The sequence below is a fragment of the Peromyscus eremicus genome, chromosome 10 (genome assembly GCF_949786415.1).
Source record: "Peromyscus eremicus chromosome 10, PerEre_H2_v1, whole genome shotgun sequence".
NCBI lineage: Eukaryota > Metazoa > Chordata > Mammalia > Rodentia > Cricetidae > Peromyscus > Peromyscus eremicus.
The window spans coordinates 46,245,271-46,271,362 of NC_081426.1; the positions used below are offsets into that span (position 1 = coordinate 46,245,271).

At 40.5% G+C, this 26,092-nt stretch overlaps 1 protein-coding gene across 1 annotated transcript in view; it reads right to left on the reverse strand.

The window, feature by feature from the left end:
• Nucleotides 1-2,735: 2,735 nt before the first annotated feature.
• Nucleotides 2,736-26,092, reverse strand: part of Sepsecs (Sep (O-phosphoserine) tRNA:Sec (selenocysteine) tRNA synthase) — a 29,359-nt gene continuing 6,002 nt past the window's right edge. The window contains exons 5-11 of the mRNA XM_059275868.1: nucleotides 25,916-26,069; nucleotides 22,185-22,287; nucleotides 17,581-17,710; nucleotides 17,362-17,453; nucleotides 8,690-8,783; nucleotides 6,719-6,809; nucleotides 2,736-3,378 (exon numbers count right to left, since the gene is read on the reverse strand). Coding sequence (XP_059131851.1) covers nucleotides 3,072-3,378; nucleotides 6,719-6,809; nucleotides 8,690-8,783; nucleotides 17,362-17,453; nucleotides 17,581-17,710; nucleotides 22,185-22,287; nucleotides 25,916-26,069 — 971 coding nt within the window. The 3' untranslated portion in view covers nucleotides 2,736-3,071. The remainder of the gene's footprint in view (nucleotides 3,379-6,718; nucleotides 6,810-8,689; nucleotides 8,784-17,361; nucleotides 17,454-17,580; nucleotides 17,711-22,184; nucleotides 22,288-25,915; nucleotides 26,070-26,092) is intronic.

Consider the following 26,092-nt stretch of genomic DNA (forward strand, 5'->3'; position numbering starts at 1 on the left):
GGAGAGAGGAAGTAAGATGGCAGGGCACAGAAAGGTATATCGGTATGCGTATACAGGAAGTGGCTCTCTTTGAGGCTGAAGATTTCAGTCAGAGGATTCATGGAGTTGGTGAGGTAACAGCTGGTGGCTGTGGCTTGTTCTATTCCTCTGATCTCTCAGTTTTCACCCAGTACCTGGTTCTGGGTTTTTTATTTATAAGACCATTTAAGATTTGTCTTACGGCTCTCTGCTCTCACTGCTGTGTGGGACAGAGGGACCAAGCTCTGGAGCTTGAAATAAAGGTTCTTTGCTTTTACATGGGGGGGGGGGGGGGAGGGGGAGCAGGGCGACATTTGTCTTACATCTTTCCCTGACAGTGAGAACACATCAGCAGAGACTTCTCCCTGCAGTGTGAGTAAGCCGCATTAGTGACCAATCATTCTGTGACTCGGTTCTCTTCTCTGCAGACTACTCCAGCCCAGTGACTCTGAACACCAATCTCCAAAATCTACTTTATGGCCTTATTCACAGAGGAGTTGGGTCACAGTCTGAGGGCAGCAAAGGCAGATCACGAAGCACCCAAGCGCTCTAAGTGCCTCACAGCAGACACTTGGATATAGTCTTTTAACATATGCATGTGCATATGAGGGAACTGGATAAGTTATACAGGGTTGGGGGGAGGCAAGCATGATGGCAAATAACTGTTTTCTTCTTTTAGAAAACTGAGTTCTGTGACCTTAGGGTCAAGCTTGGAGCCAGGAGGAACAGAGCTGGAATTTAAAACTACTTAAAAGGGAAGGGGTTAAAAACCAAAACTGCAGCAGATTTTATGCACCAGGAATAACTGTTATACCGTATCTATCATTCACATGTGAGCTCATGTAATTTATCTTCAATTAGAATTATTATCCATTCAGCAGCTGAAGCCCAAGAACTGCTGATACTCGGCAGATGAGGAAGCATCCTCAGTCTCTGGACTCTGGCCTTTCTTAAGCAAACTGATGATCACACCACATAGATGAGTTGTTCTAGAAAACCATTTGGCCTAATGCGTAGGAAGCTGCACTGCCAGCATTTCCGCCAACAGCAGCAGCATCTGATCCCCGTGGCTCCTGGAGACTGGGCTTCTGTAGCTTCCTCAGGTCTACAGTGCAGTCCCAAATCCACCAAGAAAAGAGCACATATCTTTTCAATCCAGGATTTGCTCCCGTGTAATGAGTCACTGTAGCTACTTAAGAGCCATGTCAGTGTCTGGTCTGGTCTACAGAGTATAGAATGTACTTAGGAATCACCTAGACATCTCCAAGTGAGTTCTTTATCGCCAGCCTTGACTTCTATGGGCATCAGTGGCTCGCACAGCCCAATTTACACACTCAGCATCTGGCTGAACTCACCTTTATAAACCCTCTAAGATAGCACACAAGAAAGACCCCTTTTCACACACAGCTCAGTGCCAACTAATACAAGCAATAGAATCCAGAGGTCAATGCATTTGGCCCATTGTGTTGGAAGAGTGTGACTGAGGAGACAGCAATGAGTGTTTCACTTCAGAGAGCTGGCTCCTCTTTGGAAAAGCAGGCCAACCTTTACTAAAGGAATCCTCTTGCAGCATTTAATACACTGAGCATATTTATAAAGGCATTTCCCTAAATTGTTTCTCCATGGACCACTTTCCCCATGTCTTGTCTTGGGTTGAATGACACTCCACAGAGCACATCTGAGAAATACAACTTTGGCATGGTGGTGTTTTCAGGAGGCTTCACTAATTCCCCACTCTGTTTGTTTTAAATTAACAAAAATCACTGTTAGAGCTATTGGGCCTGGAATTTCAGACAGACACACACACAGACACACACAGACACACACACACAGTATTACAAACATATATTCTCTTTCTGCCCATATATAAAACATAGGTTTGCTGTACTGTATAATTCTGACCTTAGCAAGAACATGTTCAAAGCCAGGCATATTAGCTGGTCCTGATGGTGGCTGTGCACAATCCCTGAGTGAACTAGTCAGTTCACAAAGGCTGCTTAAAGTCAAGACAGTTGGGGAATAGTTTTCAGTTGCCCAAATGGAAAAATGAGCAGTTATTATATAAAACGATTTATAACAACTTATTTAGAACTAGTGATTCTGGTTGTTACCCAAGAGCCTCTATGCAGTAGAATTGGTAATAGTCACAGAGCTCTTTTTTTTTTTTTTTTGATATGCAATCACATTTCACTGAGCTATGGTCTAAAAAAAAATGTGTAATTAGCTGATTTCATATATCTGTGAACAGCATGACACATACTTAACCAACCTAAAGAGCCATCACTACTGACTTCTCTGCAGCCCACCACGAACAGCAATGCCATGAGGCAGCACATGACCAAGCTGCTGCATAAAGCAACTTTGCTGAGGGGCTGACTTCCTTGACCCACAGCACTGACATTTGGAGAATTCTTCTGTGGAAACCATGTGTTGGGCAGTAGGTAAGATGTTAAGCAGAACCTTTGACTTCTACCAGTTAAGGTCACTGGCATCCACTTGGGGTCTTTCCATGTTGCTTGTGTATAACCGAGCCAGTCCAGTGAGAACAACTGCCCTGAAGTTTACAGTAAGCCATGTCTTAGCTCTGCTTCCTTAAGGACTCCCTTTATTGGCATAGAGACAGCTAAACAAACACATAGGATTTAGCAGCACTAGAAATATCCTTCTCAATTCTGTATGATCAGAAAAAAAGAAATCTTTGAATGCTGGAGAATGGCTAGGAAAAAGCACTCTGTATTTCAATGAGAATTACATGTAACTTTACAGTTTATATTAGTAAGAATCATCTGAATTGTGTTGCTTAAGTAATATAACAATCAGAAAACATTAACTGCAACTGCATGTTATAACCTGTTAAGAATCATAAGGACTGAGGTATTCTAAGGATAAAAAAAAAAAAAAAGCAATCACCAGTGGCTACCCTCAGACCATTCTCTTCCTGGACGGAACATTCTCTACAAATTCTCAATTCAAAAACTTTACATATATCCTTTAAAGTGCTTGTATGAACTGTAGCAAAACAACAACAACAAAAAAAAAAAAAACCACCTGTGTCATGAAGAAGGTGGTTGGTCCTTGTCACCAAGCACACTATCTAGTTTCACAGCCATTTCCTCAACGTCCACATCTCCAGCTCTGTTACAATTGTCAACTCCAGACACAATACTAGCTTTTTGTTGTTCTTTTCTTATTGTGTTTAAGCACTTCTCAAGTCTCTTTATGAACAAGTCCACATCCTGTGTCTTCATCCCGATGGCTGCCGCCGCATTGAGGTAAGCACAAGGGTAATTATCTGTGTGGGACATGAAGCCTTGGAAAGTATGGCCACTCACAGTTTGCACAGATCCAAGAGGCACAGCCCTGAAAGGGAAAAGATTTATCAACCTGATGTATCTGGTGAAGTTAATAAATGCCACCCAAAAACAAGGCACCTGTCTCACTGAGCCATATAACCACTGATTAAGAAGCTCAAGAAACAGCACAAATCATGACCTATGCAAACAAACGGTCAGCTTAAAATGAAAGTGTAAAATACAACTGAAAAGTCCTGCCTAGTAATGACCATTTACTCACCTTCTATAATAGATAGCAAGCTCAAGGAATTCCACTATTTTCACATCTTCTTCAAAGAAGTAACAAGCAATAGGAAATTTAGTTTGTGCCAAATCTAGAACCTGACTTCAACTGTGTAAGCCACACTGCTTTGGTTTATTGTTACCTCACCATCAACAAATGAGAATTCCGACCATGCAACCAGCACTGTGTAGTGAAAGAGCTCACCGTGAGATCTAGGAACCGTGTAACTGCTGCAGTGGGGGAGGTCGGCAAACAGCAACAGCCCACCAACAGCATGTGCATTATTGGAGGTTGACTTCCATTGCATCCTCAGACACAAGCAGATTTCTGATCTTTTACTTTTTAAGAAACCAATTAAAGGCCAGGAGGTGGTGGCGCACACAGCTTTAATCCCAGCACTCAGGAGGCAGAGACAAGGTGATCTCTGTGAGTTGGAGGCCAACCTGGTCTACAGAGTGAGTTCCAGGACAGCCAGGGCTATTTTGCAAAGAAACTCTGTCTCAATAAACCAAAAAAGAAAAAGAGAGGGAGGGAGGGAGGGAGGGAGGGTGGGAGGGAGGGAGAACCAATTAAGATCAACCCACACATAAAGACAAATAGTGGCCTCTTAACAAAACCATTTTAAAAGCATCAAAACTATACAGCATACAGTTTCTCAAGTTAAAAGCTCAACTGATCTAAGATTTTTTTTTCTCTGAACAAGCTGTCATTTAGCCAGCTGCGGTTAACACTGGAAGAGAGACAGGAGGATCCTGAGGCCAGCCAGGGTACATAACAAGACACTAGCTCAAAACAAAACAATGGAGCCAGAGGGACGGCTCAGTGGTTAAGAATTCATACTCTACTTGCAGAAGACTCAGAGGATCCAAATTTCATTACCAGCATCCACATCAGCTAGCCCACAACCTGCCTATGAGTCCAGCTCCAAGAAGATCCAACCAAAGCACAAATGAAAACTAAGTCCTTTAACACAGGCACTTCATCCTCTGCAAGTGGTTCGAACAAGAATGATCCCCACAGGCTCATATATTTGAATGCTTGTCATCAGAAAGTGACACTACTTAGAAGAATTTACTTAGAAGGATTAGGAGGTCTGGTCTTATTAAGGGTGGGTGCGGCCTTGTAGGAGAAAGTATGTCACTGGGGATGGATTTTTGCGGTTTCAGAAGCCCAAGCCAGGCCCAGTGGCTCTCTCTCCCTTTCTGCTGCCTGAAGAGCTGGATGTAGAACTCTTGGCTCCTTCTCCAGCACTATGTCTGCCTGCCTGTCACCATGCTCTCCACCATGATGAAAATGGACTAAACCTCTGAAACTGTAAGCAAGCCCAAATTAAATGCCTTCCTTTGTAAGAACTGTCATGGTCATAGTGTCTCTTCACAGCAATAGAACACTGACTAAGAGAGGTAGTCAGAGTAAAATGCTTTCATAAAGATGTGATGGAAAGCATTTAAAGCAAAATACATCATTTTTCTCTAATGTAAAATAGCTAATTTTGATGCCCATATACATATGAGTAGAAAGTACACTTGTAAGATAACTCTTGGTCAAGAAAGGCATAATTCTCTTAGTTTAGTGTTCTGGTTAGTTGTTTTTGTTATTATTATTATTATTTTTTTTTTTTTTGGGGGGGGGGTTTCGAGACAGGGTTTCTCTGTGTAGCTTTGCGCCTTTCCTGGAACTCACTTGGTTGCCCAGGCTGGCCTCAAACTCACAAAGATCTGCCTGGCTCTGCCTCCCGAGTGCTGGGATTAAAGGCGTGCACCACTACCGCTAGTTAGTTTTTATTGTCAACCTAACACAACCTAAAGTCAACTGGAAGGGAAAACCTCAGATCAGATTGGCCTCTAGGCTTATCTATGGGATAGTATCATGATTGCTAATTAATGTAGGAGGGCCCAGCTCACTGTGGGCAGTACTATCCCTAGGCAGGTGGTCCTGGACTATTTAAGAAAGGAAGCTAAACACAGGTGAATGAATGAGCCATAAAGCATCTTTCCTCAATGGTTACTACTTCAGTTCCTGCTTCAGTTGCTACCCTGACTCCCCTCAATGATGGACTATGACCTGGAGTAAAAGCTAAATAAACACTTTTTTTTTTTTTTTTTAAAGCAACTTTTCCACTTGAAATTGATAGCAAAGATGACTTATCTCTGGTCTACTAGTATAATATGACAATACTGAAGATCATCTAAGGAAGAATTAAGACAAAAATCTACACAGAAGCTGGGCCTTGCAAGACAGGAGGCTTGCAAGTTCTACGCCTGACTGGGCCTGAGTAAGTTCAAGTTCAGCCTGGAAACTTAGTGGTAGCCTGTCTGAAAATAAAAGGAGAGTTGGGGATGCATCGGTGGTCAGGTGTGTACCATGCACGCATGCCTTGGGCCCTAGGTTCAATCCCTAAAATTGCAGCAGCTGCAGCAGCTGCAACAACAAGGCATCCAGAGAGGCACTACAGCAAACAAGACTCCCGGCTTCCAGTGTTCTGACCACACAGTCCGGGTGGGTGTTAACAGCCTCACAGTCCATTACCTTCTTGCTCTCTGGCCACAGTGAATTCTCAGGCATGGCTCAGTATATAGTGAAGGGCTACTGATGAGAAGTCCTTGATTAAATTTTTTTTAAAAAGAAAAGCCAACATAAGCGCTTTCATTGCAGTAAAACCTGAAACGCATTATGTAGTATGAGCTGGGGCTAAGGAGTCAGACAAAAGAATATTTATCTCACCAAATCACCACACAGGATAGAAAAGGACAAGAAGAGCTGAAGAAGGAAAAGTCAAGAAACTGGAATCATCAGAGAGCCAAGCACCAAACCCAGAAGGCACTAAGGTCAAAACTGGCATCATTGTCTTGGAAAACATTCATATCATTGGGCTTTAACTTGTTGGCATGCATATAAACAGTACCTTCCATTTGAACTTTCAAGTTCTTAAAATTTAGGAAGTAGGGTTTCAAAGTTATTAAGATTACAAAAGTTTTGAAAAATCCATTAGAAAAACCATAGGATGAAACCAAAACAGATTATAAAGTACAGATGTCCCTGCTGACTGAGAGACAGACAGACACATATCATGTCCTAGAGGTGACATTAAAAACAAATAAATTCATTTCTTAAATCTACTCACCTGGCTCCAGAAACTTGTCTGGTAAAAAGCATTGAGCCAAGTTGAGTGACAGCTTTGTCATGATGTCCATCTAGTGTCCTAAGTGTCATAGCTAGGAGAAAACAAAAACAAAAACAATTCAACAAGCTTTTGGATTACAAAAACCACTCAAGACAAATAATGATAAAGAAACTACTTTCATTCATTGTTCTATAGATTAACAGCACTTTAGTGTACTTGATAAATTATAGCAAGGATTGTTTCCATATCAGACAAACACAATTTTAAGCAAACAGGTTCACAAATCATGGACAAAATTTCCATATCACTATGATCACTGGAGCTGCTAACTAAATCCAACCAAGTTGGAAGAAGTTAAACAATATATATAAATATTATATGTGTATCTCAGTACATATAAGACCAAGATCAACTTCTGCATACACAAATGTATAATCGCCATTCTGAGACCTCATGGTAAACTGCATCCTTGGTACCCCACCACTGCCATAGCCATTATTTATTGAAGACTGGCTTGCCAAGCTAGACACTTTACAACCATTATTGTACATTGTTTTGTTTGTCAACCTGATACAAGCTAGAGTCATCAGCAGGGAAGGAGCCTCAATTGAGGAAATGCCTCCATGAGATCCAGCTGTAAGACATTTTCTCAACTAGTGATCAATGGGGGAATGCCTAGCCCACGGTGGGTGGTGCCCTCCCTGGGCCACTGGTCCTGGGTTCTATAAGAAAGCAGCTCCCCTCCATGGCCTCTGCATCAGCTCCTGCCTCCAGGATCCTGCCCTTTTTGAGTTCCTGCCCTGACTTCCTTGACTGATGAACAGCAATGCCGAAGTGTAAGCCAAATAAGCCATCTCCTCCTCAACTTGTTCTGGCCATGGTGTTCGTTGCAGCAACAGAAACCCTAAGACAACTGTCTCAACCATCCGTAAGCAATTTTGCATGATAGATTATTATCTCTATCTTAGAGATAGGGAAAAGGGATTGGCAACTAAAACAAGGTAGAGGTGATGTGCCCACCTGCTCTGTGGGCAAAGGATTAGGGGCTTTGTATTAGGTGTTGGTGTCCACATGGTCTCCATGAATGCACATTCCAAAAAGTACATACTGTACTTCATACATTCACAAACTCATTGTAAAATATAAAATATAAAATAACTGTCATATGTAAAAGTCAATTATTCACTTTTTGAAATACTTTTTATTTATGTTTGTTTATGGGCATGTGCATGTATGTTTAGGTGCTTTAAAAGCCAGAGAGGGTGTTGGAGTCTCTAGAGCTGGAGTTAAAGGCAGTTATGAGCTGACCTTTTCAGAGCTGAGAAAGGAACTCAAATCCTCTGGAAGAGCATTCTTAACCACCCGTCATCCCTCTAGCCCACTATATTCACTTCAACAGTCCCTGCACTACGTGGCAGAACGATTAGTGCGGAAATCAGCAGATCAACTCATGACCCAGCTCTCCACGGCAGGCAGAGGCTGAGGAAATAAGCAAAGGCACTGAAAACGCTACGCTGGTGCTTTGTCAATGGAGCAATTTCCATTACGAGAAGCAAGCCCTAATTACGATCTGTACGCTCACTATATTTCCTGTGGACTCGGATTCCTTCACTAGATAGGTTTTTTTTTTTTTTTTTCGGTTTTTCGAGACAGGGTTTCTCTGTGTAGCTTTGCGCCTTTCCTGGAACTCACTTGGTAGCCCAGGCTGGCCTCGAACTCACAGAGATCCGCCTGGCTCTGCCTCCCGAGTGCTGGGATTAAAGGCGTGCGCCACCACCGCCCGGCGATAGGTTTTACCTTAGATAAACATTACACCATTTCTAAAGGCTAAGTAAACTTCAAGTTATCAGTTAATACTGGGATGGATTTAGAAATATCAGCATAATCAAAACAAGTTCACTGTTTCTATAAATAACAATTTCCTCCTAAGAATATCTCAGAAATATTCTCTTTTATTAAGAAAAAAATTACCTAAAGATATAGGGTTGTGAGGTGTCTGTAGCAGTCTTTCATCATAGGTCTCTGCCAATTTCTTCAGTTGGGTGGACAAATATACAAACATTTCCTGAAATAACAAAATATCAAATAAACCAAGTGTCAAATAAATACAACTTTTGTAACCTTGTTACAAAATCAGACTGGTATGAACTGTATGCTGTTTACCGTCTCCCACGTCTCTCCTTTGCCACAGTGCAGTGAGAGTCAGAGCCCCTGCAAACAGCAGACTGGGGGAAAGGCAGTCCAGCCCACCTTGGGCTTTCAGCGTTAATACTGGAGAACTACTGATGGGAAGGGCAGCATACTGTTATGTTACCCAGGCTAGAGGAAACTTCTGCTCCTCCAGCCTTAGCTTCCCAACAGCTGGGATTTAAACATATACTGACACATCTGGCAAGAGCACGCCCTCTACCCAACAGCCATCCATTTCTGGACACAACACCAGCACAGCAGATGGCTTCTCTTCCAACTCGTCAGCCCTCTGCACTGTTCTACACAGAGGTTCCTCCACACCGTAATGCTCCCTCTCTTCAACGCTAACATGTATCCACTTAGTATACAAGTTACACAGTAAGTGCAAGTTAAAAAGTGTACTTACTGCCTGTGTGTTTGCACTCACGTGTACATCCCCAGGGCAAACTAGGGGCCTTGTGTGTGCTAGGTTATGCGCTCTACCTGTCAGCTCTATCCCTAGCCCCAAATCTACTGTTGGGTACACACAGCTAAAATTAACAATTCTCTTAATTCAAAGACTACAATAACTAAAACTAACACTTGTGTTACTTTGCCAATAGCAGAAAACGTAATAAATGTTTCTAAGTCTAAAATGTCACACTATAGACAAAGCAGAATAACTGAGTCAGCAGCTATTTAAACTGAAAAGCTACTTTCTTCTGCTCCTGCTTTTGAAAAGGTGCAAAAGTGAAAACCTACTCAAGTCCATCTGCAGTTGGACTGACCTCCACCCATGTCAAACATAAATTCTAAAGAGACGCCAAGGCTAACAGAGGAACGACACTTCTCGAGTTCAAAGGCCACAAAAGCTGCTGCTTTCTCCCTAAGGCAGCTCTGTCAGAGCAGCTTTGCAAGTCTAAAGTCCATAGATGAGCAACTCTATCTGGTACCAGAGAAAGACTGAGAGAGGAGGGAGAATGCTGTCCAGTTTCCTTACAGCTACAAAGGCCTTAACCCTTGCGAACTATATATATATATATATATTATATTCCTACCTAAAATGTTATACTAATAACCATTCTTAAATTTTAGGATATTTTATAAGAACAATTCTTAGCATGTCAGAATCATGAAATATTAGATCACTAAATTAGTTCTTTTCATAACCAAAAAAAACCACAATTTTTATCTGTTAGATATGACATCCTTTTGTCATAAATATATATAATAAATATATATTTATATGTATATTTATTATATATAAATATATTTTATATAATATACATAATCATGATCATAAGCTCTTGAAAATATAAATTATTTTCAAATATTTTTTACAATGTTGTACATGGGTGTTTTGCCTGCGTTGTGTGCCTGTGTGCCTGGTGCCTGTGGAGGCCAGAGGAGGCTGCTGAAACCCCTAAAACTGAAGTTTCAGATGATTGTGAGCTGCCATGGGAGTACTTGGAATTGAACCCAGGTCCTCTGGAAGAGCATCTCTTCAGTCCTTATTTTCAAGTCTTTCTATTCTTTAGTTTACTTTCAACAGTGCCTACATTTTCAGAGCTGTGTAGAGCAGTAACTCATCTAGCAACTAATATTTTTAATAGACTATTTTTTCTGAGCACATTTATTAACATTCAGTATTTGCCTGTATCTCAAAATACACCCCATGTGCAAGTTATGCTTGATAATGACACCAACAATTGTCATATACAACCCCCAAAAATCTACCTAGTATTTAAAGATCAGTATTCTACTTTATATAGACGGCCAAAAGGTTATCACAAAAATGTTTCTGTTTACATCTTTTTTCCTGTGTAATTTAGAACTTCATTAAAACTATAATTAAACATAATTTGAATAAAAATTGAAAAATATTTAAGACAACTGTGGTCATTTTCAGAAATGGGATGGAAAAGTTATGTGGAAAGTTATCATTTCTGGACATTTTGTACAAAGATTTTACTGGCTCATCCTCAAACCAATGTTCTCATACTCCTTCAAAAAGTAGCACACGTAAGAATCAAATGGAGGGGTTTGGGATTTAGCTCAGTGATAGAGCGCTTGCCTAGCAAGCGCAAGGCCCCGGGTTCAGTCCTCAGCTCCGGTTAAAAAAAAAAAAAGCAAAAAAAAAAAAAAGAATTAAATGGAAGTAAAAATACCAAGAAGTGTACGGCAATTGAAACAATTCACGCTCTCTTCCTACTGCATCAGTCCCTAAAATAGAATTCATGGGTTGTGTGTATATTTTCATCTACAACGAAGTACACAAATTGCTAATTTTGCATGCTCTGCACTTTTTAAAAAACAGTCCCTTATTTCCACAGAGATATGAGATGCTAATGTCTCGTTATGTATACTATTTACTAAAATCCCAACTTTCATCAGTAGGTCTAACACTTCCAAACTCTCAATAAGCCAAAGCCAGGAAATGCCCTTTATGGATTCCTATGTCCCCATAGCAACAAGGCTGCCTTCGCCTTTCATTTACTATTAAGGATATATTAAAGAAACGGAGTTCTTCAGTTTATGTACTTCAGTGCTGAAGCCAAATTTAAAATAACCTTCTATCTAGTGTGGCTGTCACATCTGTAGAGTGGAACCTAATGAGTACTTAATTTGTACCTGAGTTAACTTTTTCTGAAAAGTTACCTAGAGGGTACCTGCAAATGTAACCATGCATATATGGTGATCAGAAAATTGAATTTGTGCATATTCAATTCTAATCCATTAAAATAAAGTACTTTCAACCAGCTCTATCAATCACTGGCTAATGCCAGCAAAATTTAGAGGTTCAGATTTATTTGTTAAGACCTGGTCTCACCATGAAGCCTACACTGCCTTGCCTACACTGAGTACTGGGATTACAGGTACATGTCTCTACCCCAGCCAGAATTCAGTTTTAACTGTAAGTAACATAGGGAGAGAAATTTTTATGTTATAATCATAAGGTAACTAAATCTCATGTATCATTAGTGTTAAAGTAACTCAATTTTTAAAAATTATTTTCAAATGAAGTTCATATTCAACAACAAATATTTACAGATTCTTTACTGAATGTAGAGGTTGTAATAGGTAAACTAATACCTCAAGTGCAGTATATCAAACTGTACACAGTCCATGTATTAGAGTACTAAATGTCCTATTAATATCACCACACTTTAAAGGTATCTTTCAGGAGACTGTACGGCGATCCTACACTAACACTGAGCTAAGCAGTTTTTACCTGATGCATGAAGATGCTATAGAACTTGTACTATTTTCTGCTACAGTTAAATCTATAACTGACATTTATTATAAAATACTTCTGTAACAGGAGAAATTTATAAGCAGCCCAAGCAAATGTGTATAGAAAGATCTTACTTACAAGAAATGAAATAATATTGATTTTCTATGTCCTTTGTGCTGTATTTAACTTAATTTTAAAAGACTCTTACTACAGATAAACGGAACTGTATACCTGAATGCTAATGTCAGCTATATTTCTAGAATAAAAACACAAAACCTTATACTTTTAATGGAAAAGGAGCTGAATTATATTAAGAATTATCTTTTGTATGGTCTTTGGATTGCAGAATGAGCTGATGTCATGAAACCCAACATCCAGACTAACCCTCACTAGAATCCAGATGTGCACAGTTCAAACTTCCAAGAAAATGTCTTAGGCTATGTCTGTGAAACAAGCTGCATCATGTGATGGGGTAGGAGAAAAATGGTGTTCCATGTCTGTCTCAGAGAGTAAAGGAACCAAAGCATGGGGAGATGGACAACAGCGTGGATATATATCCACACACACACACAGACGTCCACAGGAGAAAACGGTACTAAATACTAAAGCATGGGGAGATGGACAACAGCATGGATATATATCCACACACACAGACGTCCACAGGAGAAAACGGTACTAAATACTAAAGCATGGGGAGATGGACAATAGCATGGATATATATCCACACACACAGACGTCCACAGGAGAAAATGGTACTGAATACTAAAGCATGGGGAGATGGACAACAGCGTGGATATATATCCACATACACAGACGTCCACAGGAGAAAATGGTACTGAATACTAAAGCATGGGGAGATGGACAACGGCGTGGATATATATCCATACACACAGACGTCCACAGGAGAAAATGGTACTGAATACTAAAGCATGGGGAGATGGACAACGACATGGATATATATCCACACACACAGACGTCCACAGGAGGAAATGGTACTGAATACTAAAGCATGGGGAGATGGACAACAGCATGGATATATACCCACACACACAGACATCCACAGGAGAAAATGGTACTGAATACTAAAGCATGGGGAGATGGACAACGGCGTGGATATATATCCATATACTCAGACGTCCACAGGAGGAAATGGTACTGAATACTGTGGTCCCCACTGTGGCTGCCACCAAGGACCATTCACATTCAACAAGGCTTGCCTCAGTGGCAAAAACACTGCTTTCCAGTGCTGAAGCCTCACATCCAGGCCCCAAATTGGACACTGGCAAGAGATTCAATAATTCCAGTTAGGGCCCAAATGTACTACTTCTTCCAAATTTACCTCTGTCATAAGCCACCAAAGTTACAAATCTAGTGTTCTTCTAGAACACGGTTCTAGCCCCAGGACAGCCATTCTAGTACATTTCTCTTCTGTACTTGTCCAACTCAGCAGATACTTGCAACACTAAATGACTGTCTGCCACCCTGGTCAGCAAAGATTCTTCTATAAGGAGAGCTGGGCAGAATAATCGGCTTCTCTGGAAGCAAGGCAGAAGTGAGGACAAACTTCTAAGGCTGATCTTTCTTTTTGCATTAAAAAAAAAAAAAAACACCTCAAAGAAAGAGTCGCCTGTATTCTGACCTCTCTTCTTCAAGTCCTCTTCGTTAAACTGCCGGTCATTCCTCCCTCTATGCAGCAGATGCACGATCAGGAAGGGGCTAAGGGCAGAGGCTCACTTCACACACCAAGTTCCACTCTCTGATCCTCTCCCCCTCCACAACGGAAGCCTGAGAAAAGGAATGGCCTCAAGCTGAGTTCTTGTCTCCTCTATATGACAAAGGTAAGCCTTTTCTGAAGAGAGAGAGCTGGAAGAAATAACCTCTAAAAATACCATTGTGGGGAATAAGGGCACAGAAGAAAAAGCAAGCCCAAGTTTTCCTTTAACACTCCTTTTTTTAGTTCACATAACAGCAATAATATAAAAAGACGCTCTCAGTGATGGTTTATAAATAGCTCTGGCTGGCACAAAATAGCTTTGCCTCAGCTTCTCCACAGCTGAACCAATAAACTACCATGATGAAATGTTCACAGCAGAGAGAAGTCCATTTAGACAAAAAAGGCTACATTTCTGCACCAAATCCAATAAAAAAAATTTATGCTACATATACGCAATTGTAGTTCTGGAGGACATCCACATTTTCAGCAAGAAGACCTACTGGGTGAAGACACTAAAGAACAACGTCAGAGTTCTCAGACCAGCATTTTAGTATTCTGGAAATTACTCCATTAGACAGCCTTTGTTCTAAGTAATTCTATACAAAGAACTTTAAATAAAATCAATTAGTGCATTCGAGAGCCTCTGGGGTTTTAAATGCCTCCACTAGATAGAATGGGAGGGTCTTAGGATCAATCACCATCTTTATGGCTCAAACGCCTAGCAAAAAGGATCGATCACTCCCTCCGTTCTGTAGGAGGAACTGCAAACATGGGAAGGCAGTGGGAAGGCAGAACACACGGGGTCTGAGCAGCACTCACTCAGCCTTCGACGGCAGTGCTGGGACTTGAAAGTGGCCAGCCAGTCCTTGAGCAAGCTCATCTTCCCAGATCACAATTTCATACAAGAAATGGAGACAATCCCTACACATGAACTTGATGAATACTACATCAAAGAACGGATATAATGAACCTAGCAGAGGACCAGCGACATGGCTTAGCAGGCTACACAAGCCTGACAACCTGAGTTCAATCCCTGAAACTCACAGTGCAAGGTGAGAACCAATTCCTGAAAGTTGTCCTCTAATCCCACAAGCAGGAACCCATCACCTTAGTTAGGATCCTGATTATATGCATAAGGTTTCTCTAAAGACTTGTCTTCCCATAGCTGTAACAATCTATAACAGTGACTACTTTCATGGAAGCATAAAACTATAGCTTTATCCCTACCATATAAAAGTTTGTTGTCGGGCTGGAGAGATGGCTCAGCAGTTAAGAGCATTGATTGCTCTTCCAGAGGTCCTGAGTTCAATTCCCAGCAACCACATAGTGACTCACAACCATCTGTAATGGGATCAGATTCCTTATTCTGGTGTATATATAAAATACATGAATAAATAAATCTTAAAAACAAAGTTTGTTGTCTGGTTTAGCAAAGTACAATTTATACACAGTAAAACTTCAAGTGTCCACTTTCCAAATGCTCACATCTCTGAATTTTGAACAGCAACAAAACCACTTCAACTAAAGACATAACTGTAAGACATCTTACCACCCCAGGAAGGTACCTCCCCACCCTAGCCTCCAGAACTCATCTGTTTTCTGTCCCTGTTTCACCTACCTCTTCCAAGGTGGCATACAGATGAAGACCACGTGAGTCTTCAGAGTCGGGATGATGTCATTTATTATTTGCACTTAGGTCACCGTTTGTTGTATATCTGTAGTTGGATCTGTCTACTGCTAAGGATAGATGCACCAGTGTGTTCCTCTGTCCATCAAATGATGGACACTTGCTTCTGGTTTGGACAATTTTTTATGAACTGAATCATGATAAGCACTCAGCTACAGATTTTTATACTAACTCAAGCTTTCACTCTTGAGCAAACAGCGAGAAGCAGAAGAGTTGCTCTGTGTGAGTCGTGTCTAACTTTTAGGAAGTTGCCACAGTATGTTCCAAAGCTGTGTTGCGTCGGGCAGTGGTGGCTCACGCCTTTAATCCCAGCACTCAGGAGGCAGAGCCAGACAGATCTCTGTGAGTTCGAGGCCAGCCTGGTCTACAGAGTGAGATCTAGGACAGACACCAAAACTACACAGAGAAACCCTGTCTCAAACCCCATCCCCACCCCCACCCCCCAAAACACCCACCAAAGCTGTGTTGCATTTTACACTCCTATCAGCGGTGTCTAAGGGTTCGCCCTGCTTCAGGTCTTTGACAGGACTCAGTGCTGTCAGGTTTTTGTTGTTTTAGTTATGTTTTTGTTTTGCACTAGCCATTTCTAGTAAGTGTGTAATGGCTGATCACTGTGGTTTTAATCTGCATTTCTCTAATGAATGTACATGTAAATCTTAAGAAATATTCCCACAATTTAAAAAGTAAACTACTTTTCCATGGATTAAATTAATAGGGAAAGAAAGATTGGAGTAAAATGCCACAAAATGTTAAACATCAAATCTATTTAAGGAGTAAGACTGCTAGAGTATCTATGATAATAGTTATGTCCATGCTTTAAAATACGTGAACAATTGCCAGCTGGTGCCATAAGGCTATAGAGACACAAATTCCATGCCAGGAGCCTCTAGCATTCCTAAATAGGAGATGGATAAACTCTTTAATCTGACCTGACCCATCAACAATTATGGAACTGTCCTGAATGAAGCTTTTCTATGTTAGTCTGTTTTAAAAGACTGGGTCTCACTATGTGGCCACAAATTCCTGGGCTCCAGTGATCCTCCTGCCTCAGTCTCCTGAGTAGCTGCAACAACGACAGGCCCACACCACAAAGCTTATCACTTATTATTTTCACAGCCACATAAGTAATGAGTCCAGCATTTCAGCAACGATAGAGGGGTTTATTATTTTAGTATAAGAAGGTGGCTGACTCCTACTGGTTTTCCACCTGGGACTAGCTACCCTTCACAGCACAAAAAGCCTTCAGGTTTCCAAACCACTCAAAAGAAAACTTTTCCATTAGTCTTTCAAGAGCTTCTGTGCCAGAAGTGGTATGGATACCTATAGTCCTAACAGTCAGGAAGCAGAGGCAGGAGAACTGCCCACTGTTTGAGGCCGGCCTTGTATACATAAGCAAATTCTAGGCCAGTCAGGGCCACACAGCAAGACCCTGTCCTAAAAAAAAAAAAAAAAGCAGAGCTGGTAAGAGTGCAAAGCAGGTAAAAGGCAAGGCACCTGCTCTCACTCCTGAGGACCTGAGTTCAATCCCTGCTCCCAGATTGTCCCCGACCTCCACACATGCTCCATAGCACATGTACATGACCACAAAAGAAAATCATTTAATAAAACTTAGTAACATAAGAGGCGAGTCCCACTCTACCTTTAGGTGATAAATGAACAAATAATTCCTAATACAGATGTTTCTAAATAAGAAATACTAATAGTAAAGTAAGGCATCTGAACTATTCCTCAGCATGTCTGGAGGACAGACAGGATGATCAGCTTCTACAGCACAAATCAGAGATGACAAAGATGATATACAGGCTAGAACTGCCACACTCAACAGAGAGGAGACTCACCTTTCTTTCCTTTAACAGCTTCTTGTAGCCATTGCAGCCAAGCGACAACAAGGTGATAAGGACGTCTAAGGACGGCGAAGCTGACGCTCTTCCTGGAAACAGATGGACAGGGCACATGAAGGAGGACTGACGGGGAGGCTCCGGAAATTAATTCATCACAGCAGGCTATATGCACTTCTGTCCATTAGCTATTTTCCGAAAACCAAATGATCTGTTTACCTGGATACATCTTGCTGATTTCCTGAATGAAGGAATCATTAAAGCCAGCAATTATAGCACCACCTACTGGAACCATGAAATTTTTGTCCAAGCTCTGAACGAAAACGTCGATTCTACCAACCCGATGCCCCTAGAATCAAATAACATGTGAGTCACATGTTAGTCACACTAGGACAGACAACAACTACTATTAACAAGTAAAGGTCACAACAAAAAATGATGTTGTACAAAATGATACATACAATTTAATTTCATTCCCACATTTACAAACACTAATTTTACCTTAATTAAAAAGTAAAAATGAGTACCCCTAAAACAGTGCATAGACTTTCTTTCGAAAGCAGGTGAAGGGCTGTAATTGTCTTTGTAGCAGTCCAAGTGCAGGTTAACGGAACTGCAGCACAGCTTTGGGCGGTGCTCACTATCTATATGCACACCACCCGCAGGCACCCTGCAGGGCACGGTGGCTTGCACAGACCGACCACTGAACTCATAACCTCCATGAAGCAGGTGGGGTTTCATTATCACTGTAAGAGGGAACTCCTCTGCAACAGCTTTTTGTCCAAAACCAAGTAAGAGACAAAGCACTTCTCCCATGGCCACACCTGTGACTTTTATTTGACAATAAGGTCTACGGAGATTAAAGTTTTAAATACTAGCACCATAATCTATAAACTACAGCTGCCCACAGTGCCAACCAAGCAGCTAGAAAAGTAAGTGCCTCTCCCACACTTAGGGCAATCTACTGACTTTTTTCTCTTTGAGGTTTGTCTGTTTGGTTTACAGTGCTGGAGATTGACCCAGGGCGTTGTGCATGCCAGGCATAAAGCTCCAAGCCCAGCCTTTAAACAAGCTGTTTCCATGATGGCTCTGACCACAAAAGAGAAAAGCCAAATTTTATGTTTATCATCAACCAATAGCAATTTCATCTGTACATTCCTGGCAGTTCCAAATCAATGCTTTTCCATAACTCCTTAACATTGTGATCTTAGATGCTCTCATTCCACTGTAAATGAACTTCAAACGAAGTCTAATATCCCAGCACAGAGCTGAACACAGACCTCCTAGAAATGTGGAACCAAGGTCTGTTTCCCGTCCCACACAGCTATGACCTTCTGTCTAATGTGCTGCAATTTTCTCCTCTTAAAAATGGAGATACCATCTACATTTCCACTCCCACAGTTTCTTTATCTGCAGCCACAGATTTTCAATCTGCATTCACAATCTACAGTCCTATTAATATTATAAGCACACTTGACCTTCATTTTCACACTTCCTCCCCATTTCTGTATCTCAGGGAGAATGGAAATCGCAGACAGCCGGCCTAATCTGACAGACCAGATGTAGGCAACAGGTAGAGGCAGCAGAAGCCAGGGAGGGGAACAGACTGCTCAGAGACCATCAGCTGACTGTTTCAGCCTTACTCTTGTTTCCTAACAAACCAGGAACGGAAGGAAAGCCAGCTCACCCCAGGAAGAGGGAGCAGCACAGACAGCAGCAGAACAAACGATGATAAGGCACGGCAAGTGGTACCAGGTAAAGTGGCCACAAACCCTGTCTCGGCTTTCAAAGAGGAACAGACACCTGACCTGGGAGTGGGAGGACTGAGAGCACGAAGAATCAGTGCTCCAGACTGCTACACCCACCCTCTCACCATGAGACTGCACACTCCAGTGCAGGAAAAGCCTAAACCTCAGGAATGTTCAAGGGCCGCACTCCCCACACTAACAGAAAGCTGCACTCCCCACACTAACAGAAAGCTGCCACTAAGGAAGAAAATGAAGCATCTAGCTGACGGGCACTAGGCTGCAATGCTGTGTCCCCAGCACATATTTTGGTAGCTCATACACTACTGGGAACTCAGAAAATCTACTGAATGAAATAACAATCAGGCATGTGGCTAAGAAGCAGTAACACCCACTTTGCTCCAATTCTTAACAAGTGAAGTCGCTGCTTCCCACACTTTGGAACTTCACACTCCATTCTAAACAGTCAATCCCACACATTTTCACAGCTCTACTATGTGCCTCTCTATTAACCTGTCCTAACATCTCAAATTAGGCATTTCAGTAAATAGAAGCACAAGTGTACTTCTTGAGACTTCACAAACATAACAGAGTATCTTATCTGCTCAGAACCAAGTCATTCCGGGGCATCTTTTGAAGATGCTATGACATTTAATCTCCAACTGTTTTCTTCACTAATTACATGGCTACCGTGATCCTGCTTTCTCGGAACTTGTGGTTTTAGTGTGCTCTGGTTAAGGGAAATCTGGGGCCCTGGTGTCAGACTGTGCTATACAAGCTATTCTGCAGCTATGAGACCTCAGGCCAGTCACATAAACCACTGAGCATGTCTCCTCATATACAAACAGGAACAATGAAAAGTACACCTTAACATATTAGGACTAGTTTAAAAACATTAACAGCCTGACCGGATGCCTAACACACATGATGAGATCTTGGTAAACTGCATTATCTATCACAGCTATGAGTGAAAGTTAACTCTATTTAGACTGTCATGAAATAGCAGTCAGAACTCAATAAGACCTATGTGTTTATGTTGTTTAAACCAACAGTGTAATGACCTCTCCTCATATAGGTCAGTCTGCAGAAATATTTATTTACTCCTTAAAGATAAGTCAATTTTAGAAGGTAATAGAATACCTACAAGACAACATCTGCATTTGAGAAACATCTCACACACATGGATGACAAAGCGCTGTACCAGGAAGAGTGGCCCCAAGGACACCTTTCACATCAGCTCCACAACTGCTTCCCTTAGTCTTGTTCTCTGGAAGCATACCACCCCATTTTTCAAGTATTCAAAAGTATGTTGTGAGCCCAGAACCCCGAGTACTTCTCAATTAGGGAATAATGTCTGCAGAAATGACTCATACGGAGCTGCAGAGATAGCTCAGCAATTAGAGGAATTGGTGCGCTATCATGAAGACCAGAATTCTGATCCCAGCACCCACCTATGGCAGCTCACAAAACATCTTTAACTCCAGCTCCAAGGGATGTAATGCCTCTTCTGCCTCCTCAGGCCATCTCTCTCTCATTCTCTCACACACACTAAATAAATAAATCAAAATAAACCTTCAAAATTATGTATATGAAAACAGTATAGGCATATAGAAAGTGTAAACATGTAACAAGGCTTAAGTATTCTGTTAAATGTACACAACGACTACAATTATGTGACAACAGAACATTCACAGAAACAGAAAAATGTTCATTATAAATGATTAGAGGTACTTGTAAGATTGCTATATCACCTGCTCCTTCCTTTTTTAAACTTTTAGATGCTAAAGCATTTGAATTTTGAAAGCATTAAAAATACAAAAAGGGGGGAGGGGCAGTGAGATGACTCTGTGGTTAAAAGCCCTCACCACAACCCTGATATCCCGAGTTCAAGCTCCACAACCCACATGGCTGAAGGAAAGAACTGACTCCTCCAAGCTGTCCTCTGACCTCCATATGCATGCTAGGGCACACATGTCACACACATGAACACACACACAAATAAATGTAGTACTTTTTAAGTATTAGAAATGAAAGAGAAGAACAGGAGGAAAGGAGGGGCAATAAAAGTGAGTCGTCCATGTGTTTTCCCAAGTTCCAGCATAAAACACTGTATACACCTTTCTTCTGCTCCATGTGCATCATACATGATCCATCTACACCTGTGAGGCAGCCTTGAAAAGTTAAGGAACGATGAGAAGACACCAAAGAAAAGGTAAGAGTGAGTAAGTAAAGATCATAGAGCAGCAGCTACTAAAAGATTCTTTAGATCCCGGAAAATATTGACATATTTTGTATTTTTTTAAGATTTGAAAATATCTGTTTATGTATTTACATAGTTCATTCTTACTCTTCTTGTTTTCTTTTTCTTCTATATAAAATATGATCACCAATATAGTTTTTGAAATACTGTAATTCAATACATTAGAAAAATGACTATCCTGAGTTTAAAAAAAATTCTCAGGAAGTTAAGGATGCTACTGATATATTTCTGTGTTGATTTGGGACCATCAAAGCTATTTCCCAGAGGCAGGAGAAACAGCTCGTCCATTAAGAACACTTGGTGTGTAATCATGAGGATCAGAGTTTGGATCCAGACCCCACATAACAAGTGAGATGTTTCACACACACCTAATACCCTAGCTCCAGAAAGGGTGAGGATAGGAGGACCACTAGCGCTTGCTGGCTTCCAGCCTACCTGAGAAAATTCAACCCACAAGTTCAGAAGAGACTCTGCCTCAGTGGAATAGGAGAACAGAAGGACACACAACACCCTCTTCTGGCCCCCAACTGCACGAACAAGCATACGCGCACACACACACACACACAGATACATAGGTATGCATACACTCACAGACACACGTATACACATAAAATATAAGCATAAACAAATAAATATTTAAAAGCTACTATCCAATTACCATCATACTACCTAGGAATAATGACTTTTACTAAGAGAATACTGGATACAAGTTTCTAATGCTCTCCAAAGTAGAGAGAGCTAAATAATTTTCACTGTATTAGGTTGAAGGAAAAAAAAGTCATAATCCTATAGTATATAATATTAATATAATAATTCACCTGCTGAATGAGATGCATGCACTTGGAAGACTGTAATCCATAAGCGTTGTTGACTACATGCGGAATGTCATAATTAGCACAAATCACAGCCAGTTCTTCTAATCTACAAACATAAACATTTACAGAAAGACATACTCATACTGTGCTTTATAAATAATTATGGAAAACTGTTATTAATAGTCTTAAGGTATATCAGGGAAAGGAAGAGGGGATGACAAACTGAACTATTCCCTCTGTAGTACCTTCGCATGTAACTCATCAGCCTGGAAATACATAGTACTTTAGAAAAACTTAGAAAACCTTTTAATGTTACCAATAAATGAGAAAAAAAAACATATTTACAAGAGCTTATGACTTTGCAGGCAGAGGCAGGAGGATCTCTGTGAGTTTGAGGCCAGCCTAGTCTACACAGAGTTTTCCAGGCCAGCCAGGCTACATAGTGAGACCTTGTCTCAAAGAAAAAAAAAAAAAATCTCTGACAGCAACTTTTAAATAATTTCCAGACTTCTTACAGACAAAGCACAGAGATTAGATGACACCTCACAAAGAGCTGCAATCCCCTTCCTACTGCTCTGACTGCTCACCACACTGAAGCTAGCATGGACAAAATACTAAGCATAGCTGGAAACCTTAAGAATCTCACAAATTTTTAAAAGATGCACTTCCAAGTGGACCTTAATTTACAAAATAAAGAGGGGGGACAGGTTTACAACATTCCAGCACCAAAACTCACTGACATTGCCTAATAACTTGGATACATCCTCTAAAAAGTTGCTGGCTTAAAAATCTCCCCTTCTTCACTCTTTCATTTGACACCTCTCATATAAAGGCAGTATGAAAGTATCATTTATGGTAAGTATGGTAATGAACCACAACACAGCAGAGGTTCCTTCTCAAAACCCAATACTACTTGTGACTAAAGTCACCTTTAAAAAATGTCAGCACACTGCAATACTATAACTAAATTCTGTGATGCAATTATACTGATTTTTAAAAAATTTTTGTTTCACAAATAGAACTTGGAAGCAAAGCATTTTTATGCTTCTTTCCAAAAGGAGGTATTTAAAATACATGGCACAGTGAGGCAGAAGCAAACAGATCTCTGAGTTCAAGGCCAGCCCAATTCTACATAGTAAATTCCAGGCCAGTCAGAGATACACAGCAAGACCCTGTTCTCAAATAAGTAAATAAATGAGTAGTATGCACATCTTTTTTTTCTAGATGTGAACAAGTATGTTTTAAAACTATAAATGGGAATAAGATTATGTCTATTTGTGGAAACGTTCAATTTGCTTCCTTTAAGTATTATGAATTGTAGTTTGGATAATAATGGCCTCCATACACTCATAAGTTTGAATGCTTAGTCATCAGGGAGTTGCATTACTTGAGAAGAATTAGGAGGTATAGCCTTGTTGGAGATGTGTCACTGGGGGTGGGCTCTGAGGTTTCACAAGTGCAAGCCAGGCCAGTGTCTCTTCTTGCTGCCTGCAGATCTGGATCTAGACCTCTCAGCTACTGCTCCAGCACCAGGTCTAGCTGTATGCCATCATGCTCCCTGCCATGATGATAATGGACTAAACCTCTGAAACTATAAGCAAGCCCCAATTAAATGTTTTCTTTTTATTATTATTATTAAGAGATAAATGTTTTCTTTTATAAGAGCTGCCGTAGTCATAGTGTCTCTTCACAGCAATAGAACACTGACTAAGACATGAATAAACCCTAATTTTTAGGGCTGGAGAGATGGATCGATCAGTCAGTAAAGTGCTTGCCTTGCAAGCACAGGAATTCAATTCCTCAGAACCCACATTAAAAACGTCAGGCATGGCAGTATGTGCCTATAATCCCAGCACCAGGCAGGCAGAGACAGGACAATCTCTGGGGCTTGAGGCTAGCCATTCTAACTGAAACAGGGAGCTCCAGGTTCAATGAGAGACCCTGTCTCAAAAAATAAAGTGGAGAATGATAGAGGAAGACACCCAAAATCAACCATTGGGGCACACACACACAAGCATGCATGTACACACACACCCCTGCCTCAAAATCAATACCAAAATTTCTTCTGTTACTAACAAAATAAACTTGGAATACACACACATACATTCTTCAGAAGATAAAAGGCACTTTTTTCATGTGTGTGCACTAGTGAAAGAATACTCTGATAAATTCCTTGAAAATAAGGTACCACAATATTAAAGTTATTTAAAAAACAAACAAACTTGTAACTTTTAAATCATCTAAATTAATCAGATGTGTTAACAGGACATAGAAAAGGTATTAAATGAAAGGCAAAGAAAATCAGAAAACAGATTTTCCATGTGAATCCCACTGTATTCTAAATCAAAAGCTAATTTCAATAGCCAATAGAAGTAACATTCTTTTAATTTTCTTTTACATGGATTTCCTATTCAATATTCCCTAATAATTGACCAATAAAAACAAAAATAAATGGTATACCACTAAAATTAAGACTATAAAATCAGAAAATAAAACATACTACTAACTTTACACCGCCATTTTCATAAACCTCACTCGTCAAAAGAATTCATTACATCATACAACTAAAAAGTAACAAATGACAACTTGCTATTAAACCCTCCTGACTCTTCTTCTAACAGGTCTATGTGTAAAACAATGCAACACTACACACACTGAAAACGGGCTCACAACGAAGCAAAACTCCCCAGGGAAAAATAATTCAACTAATACAAACACCCACATGCTTGCTGTTTGGGGAACTGAGGTTTATTTCTATTCCATTAAAATTTTCTAGATATCAAAATTATCAAAGAATACCATTTCTTTAATATTTCAATAGAAATTTAAAATGACTGATCATTAATAAACTACTACAGCATATGAAATGTAATTTTAAAACAGAACTCATAGGCTCATAAGTGATCCAAGGCAAATTTTCAAGAGCATGGCGTCAATATGATCTTTTAAAATTTGCCTGTAAGATAATAAAAGCTAACATGTGATCATCACTGCCAAACAATGAGTCTACAAACACAAAAGCTTAGCAACCGGAGTCCAAAGTCAACACGATTCTTATTAATTATTAGCACTTCTGTTAAAGATGTTGAAATGAGACCAAACCAGAACTTCTGGCAAAAACAGAAATTTCTCTTCATAAACTTCAGCCCTATGACATTTTCAAAATAAAAAACCTGTGGCTATCCTTTATAACAGTGAACATCTGCCACCCCTATGGCTTTAATTTTCTAATTTATATTATCTTCAAAATGTGTACAACCACTGTACACACCTAGCTTAATCTCCCAATCAAAGAAATGTAAGTAATCCTAAACTATGTTATTTATAATAATATTTATCGTCTGTTAGGACGATAGTTCCTACTTAGCAAATGAATCGCAAAGCCAAAGAAACAGCGATCGATGGGGAAAACTACTAAGACAGCAGTTCACTTGGAAAAGCTTAAGCAATGGAAAATGACTCTGAGAGACTTACACTGGCAAGAGCAGGAAAGCAGACAAGTAAGACGGACTAAGATTTGGATAAGCGGATTTCCACCTCCACATCAGCTGTTTTTCCCTCAGCATCAAACTTCTCAACAATAATTCTCCCAAGGATCCACCTATTCTCTTAGGCCAGTATACTCACTATTTACTACCAAATGTTATTTCAACATGCTTGAGAATTACTGGACAAAATTTATTCAAAAGACTGGTGAGCAAGCATCTACAGACCAATATTCACAAGTCAGTTACCTATCAGGCACCCTTGGAGCAAAGCAGGATGTAGTAGAATGAATGCACAGGATACGATCAGGCCCGAGTTCCTGGACTTTAGCCTCCACTGCATTCAGGTCAGTGCGCAGCTCGTCGCCTTCCAAAACATTTTCTATCACCACTGGCTTAAAACCTACCAAGTCAACCAGAAATCTA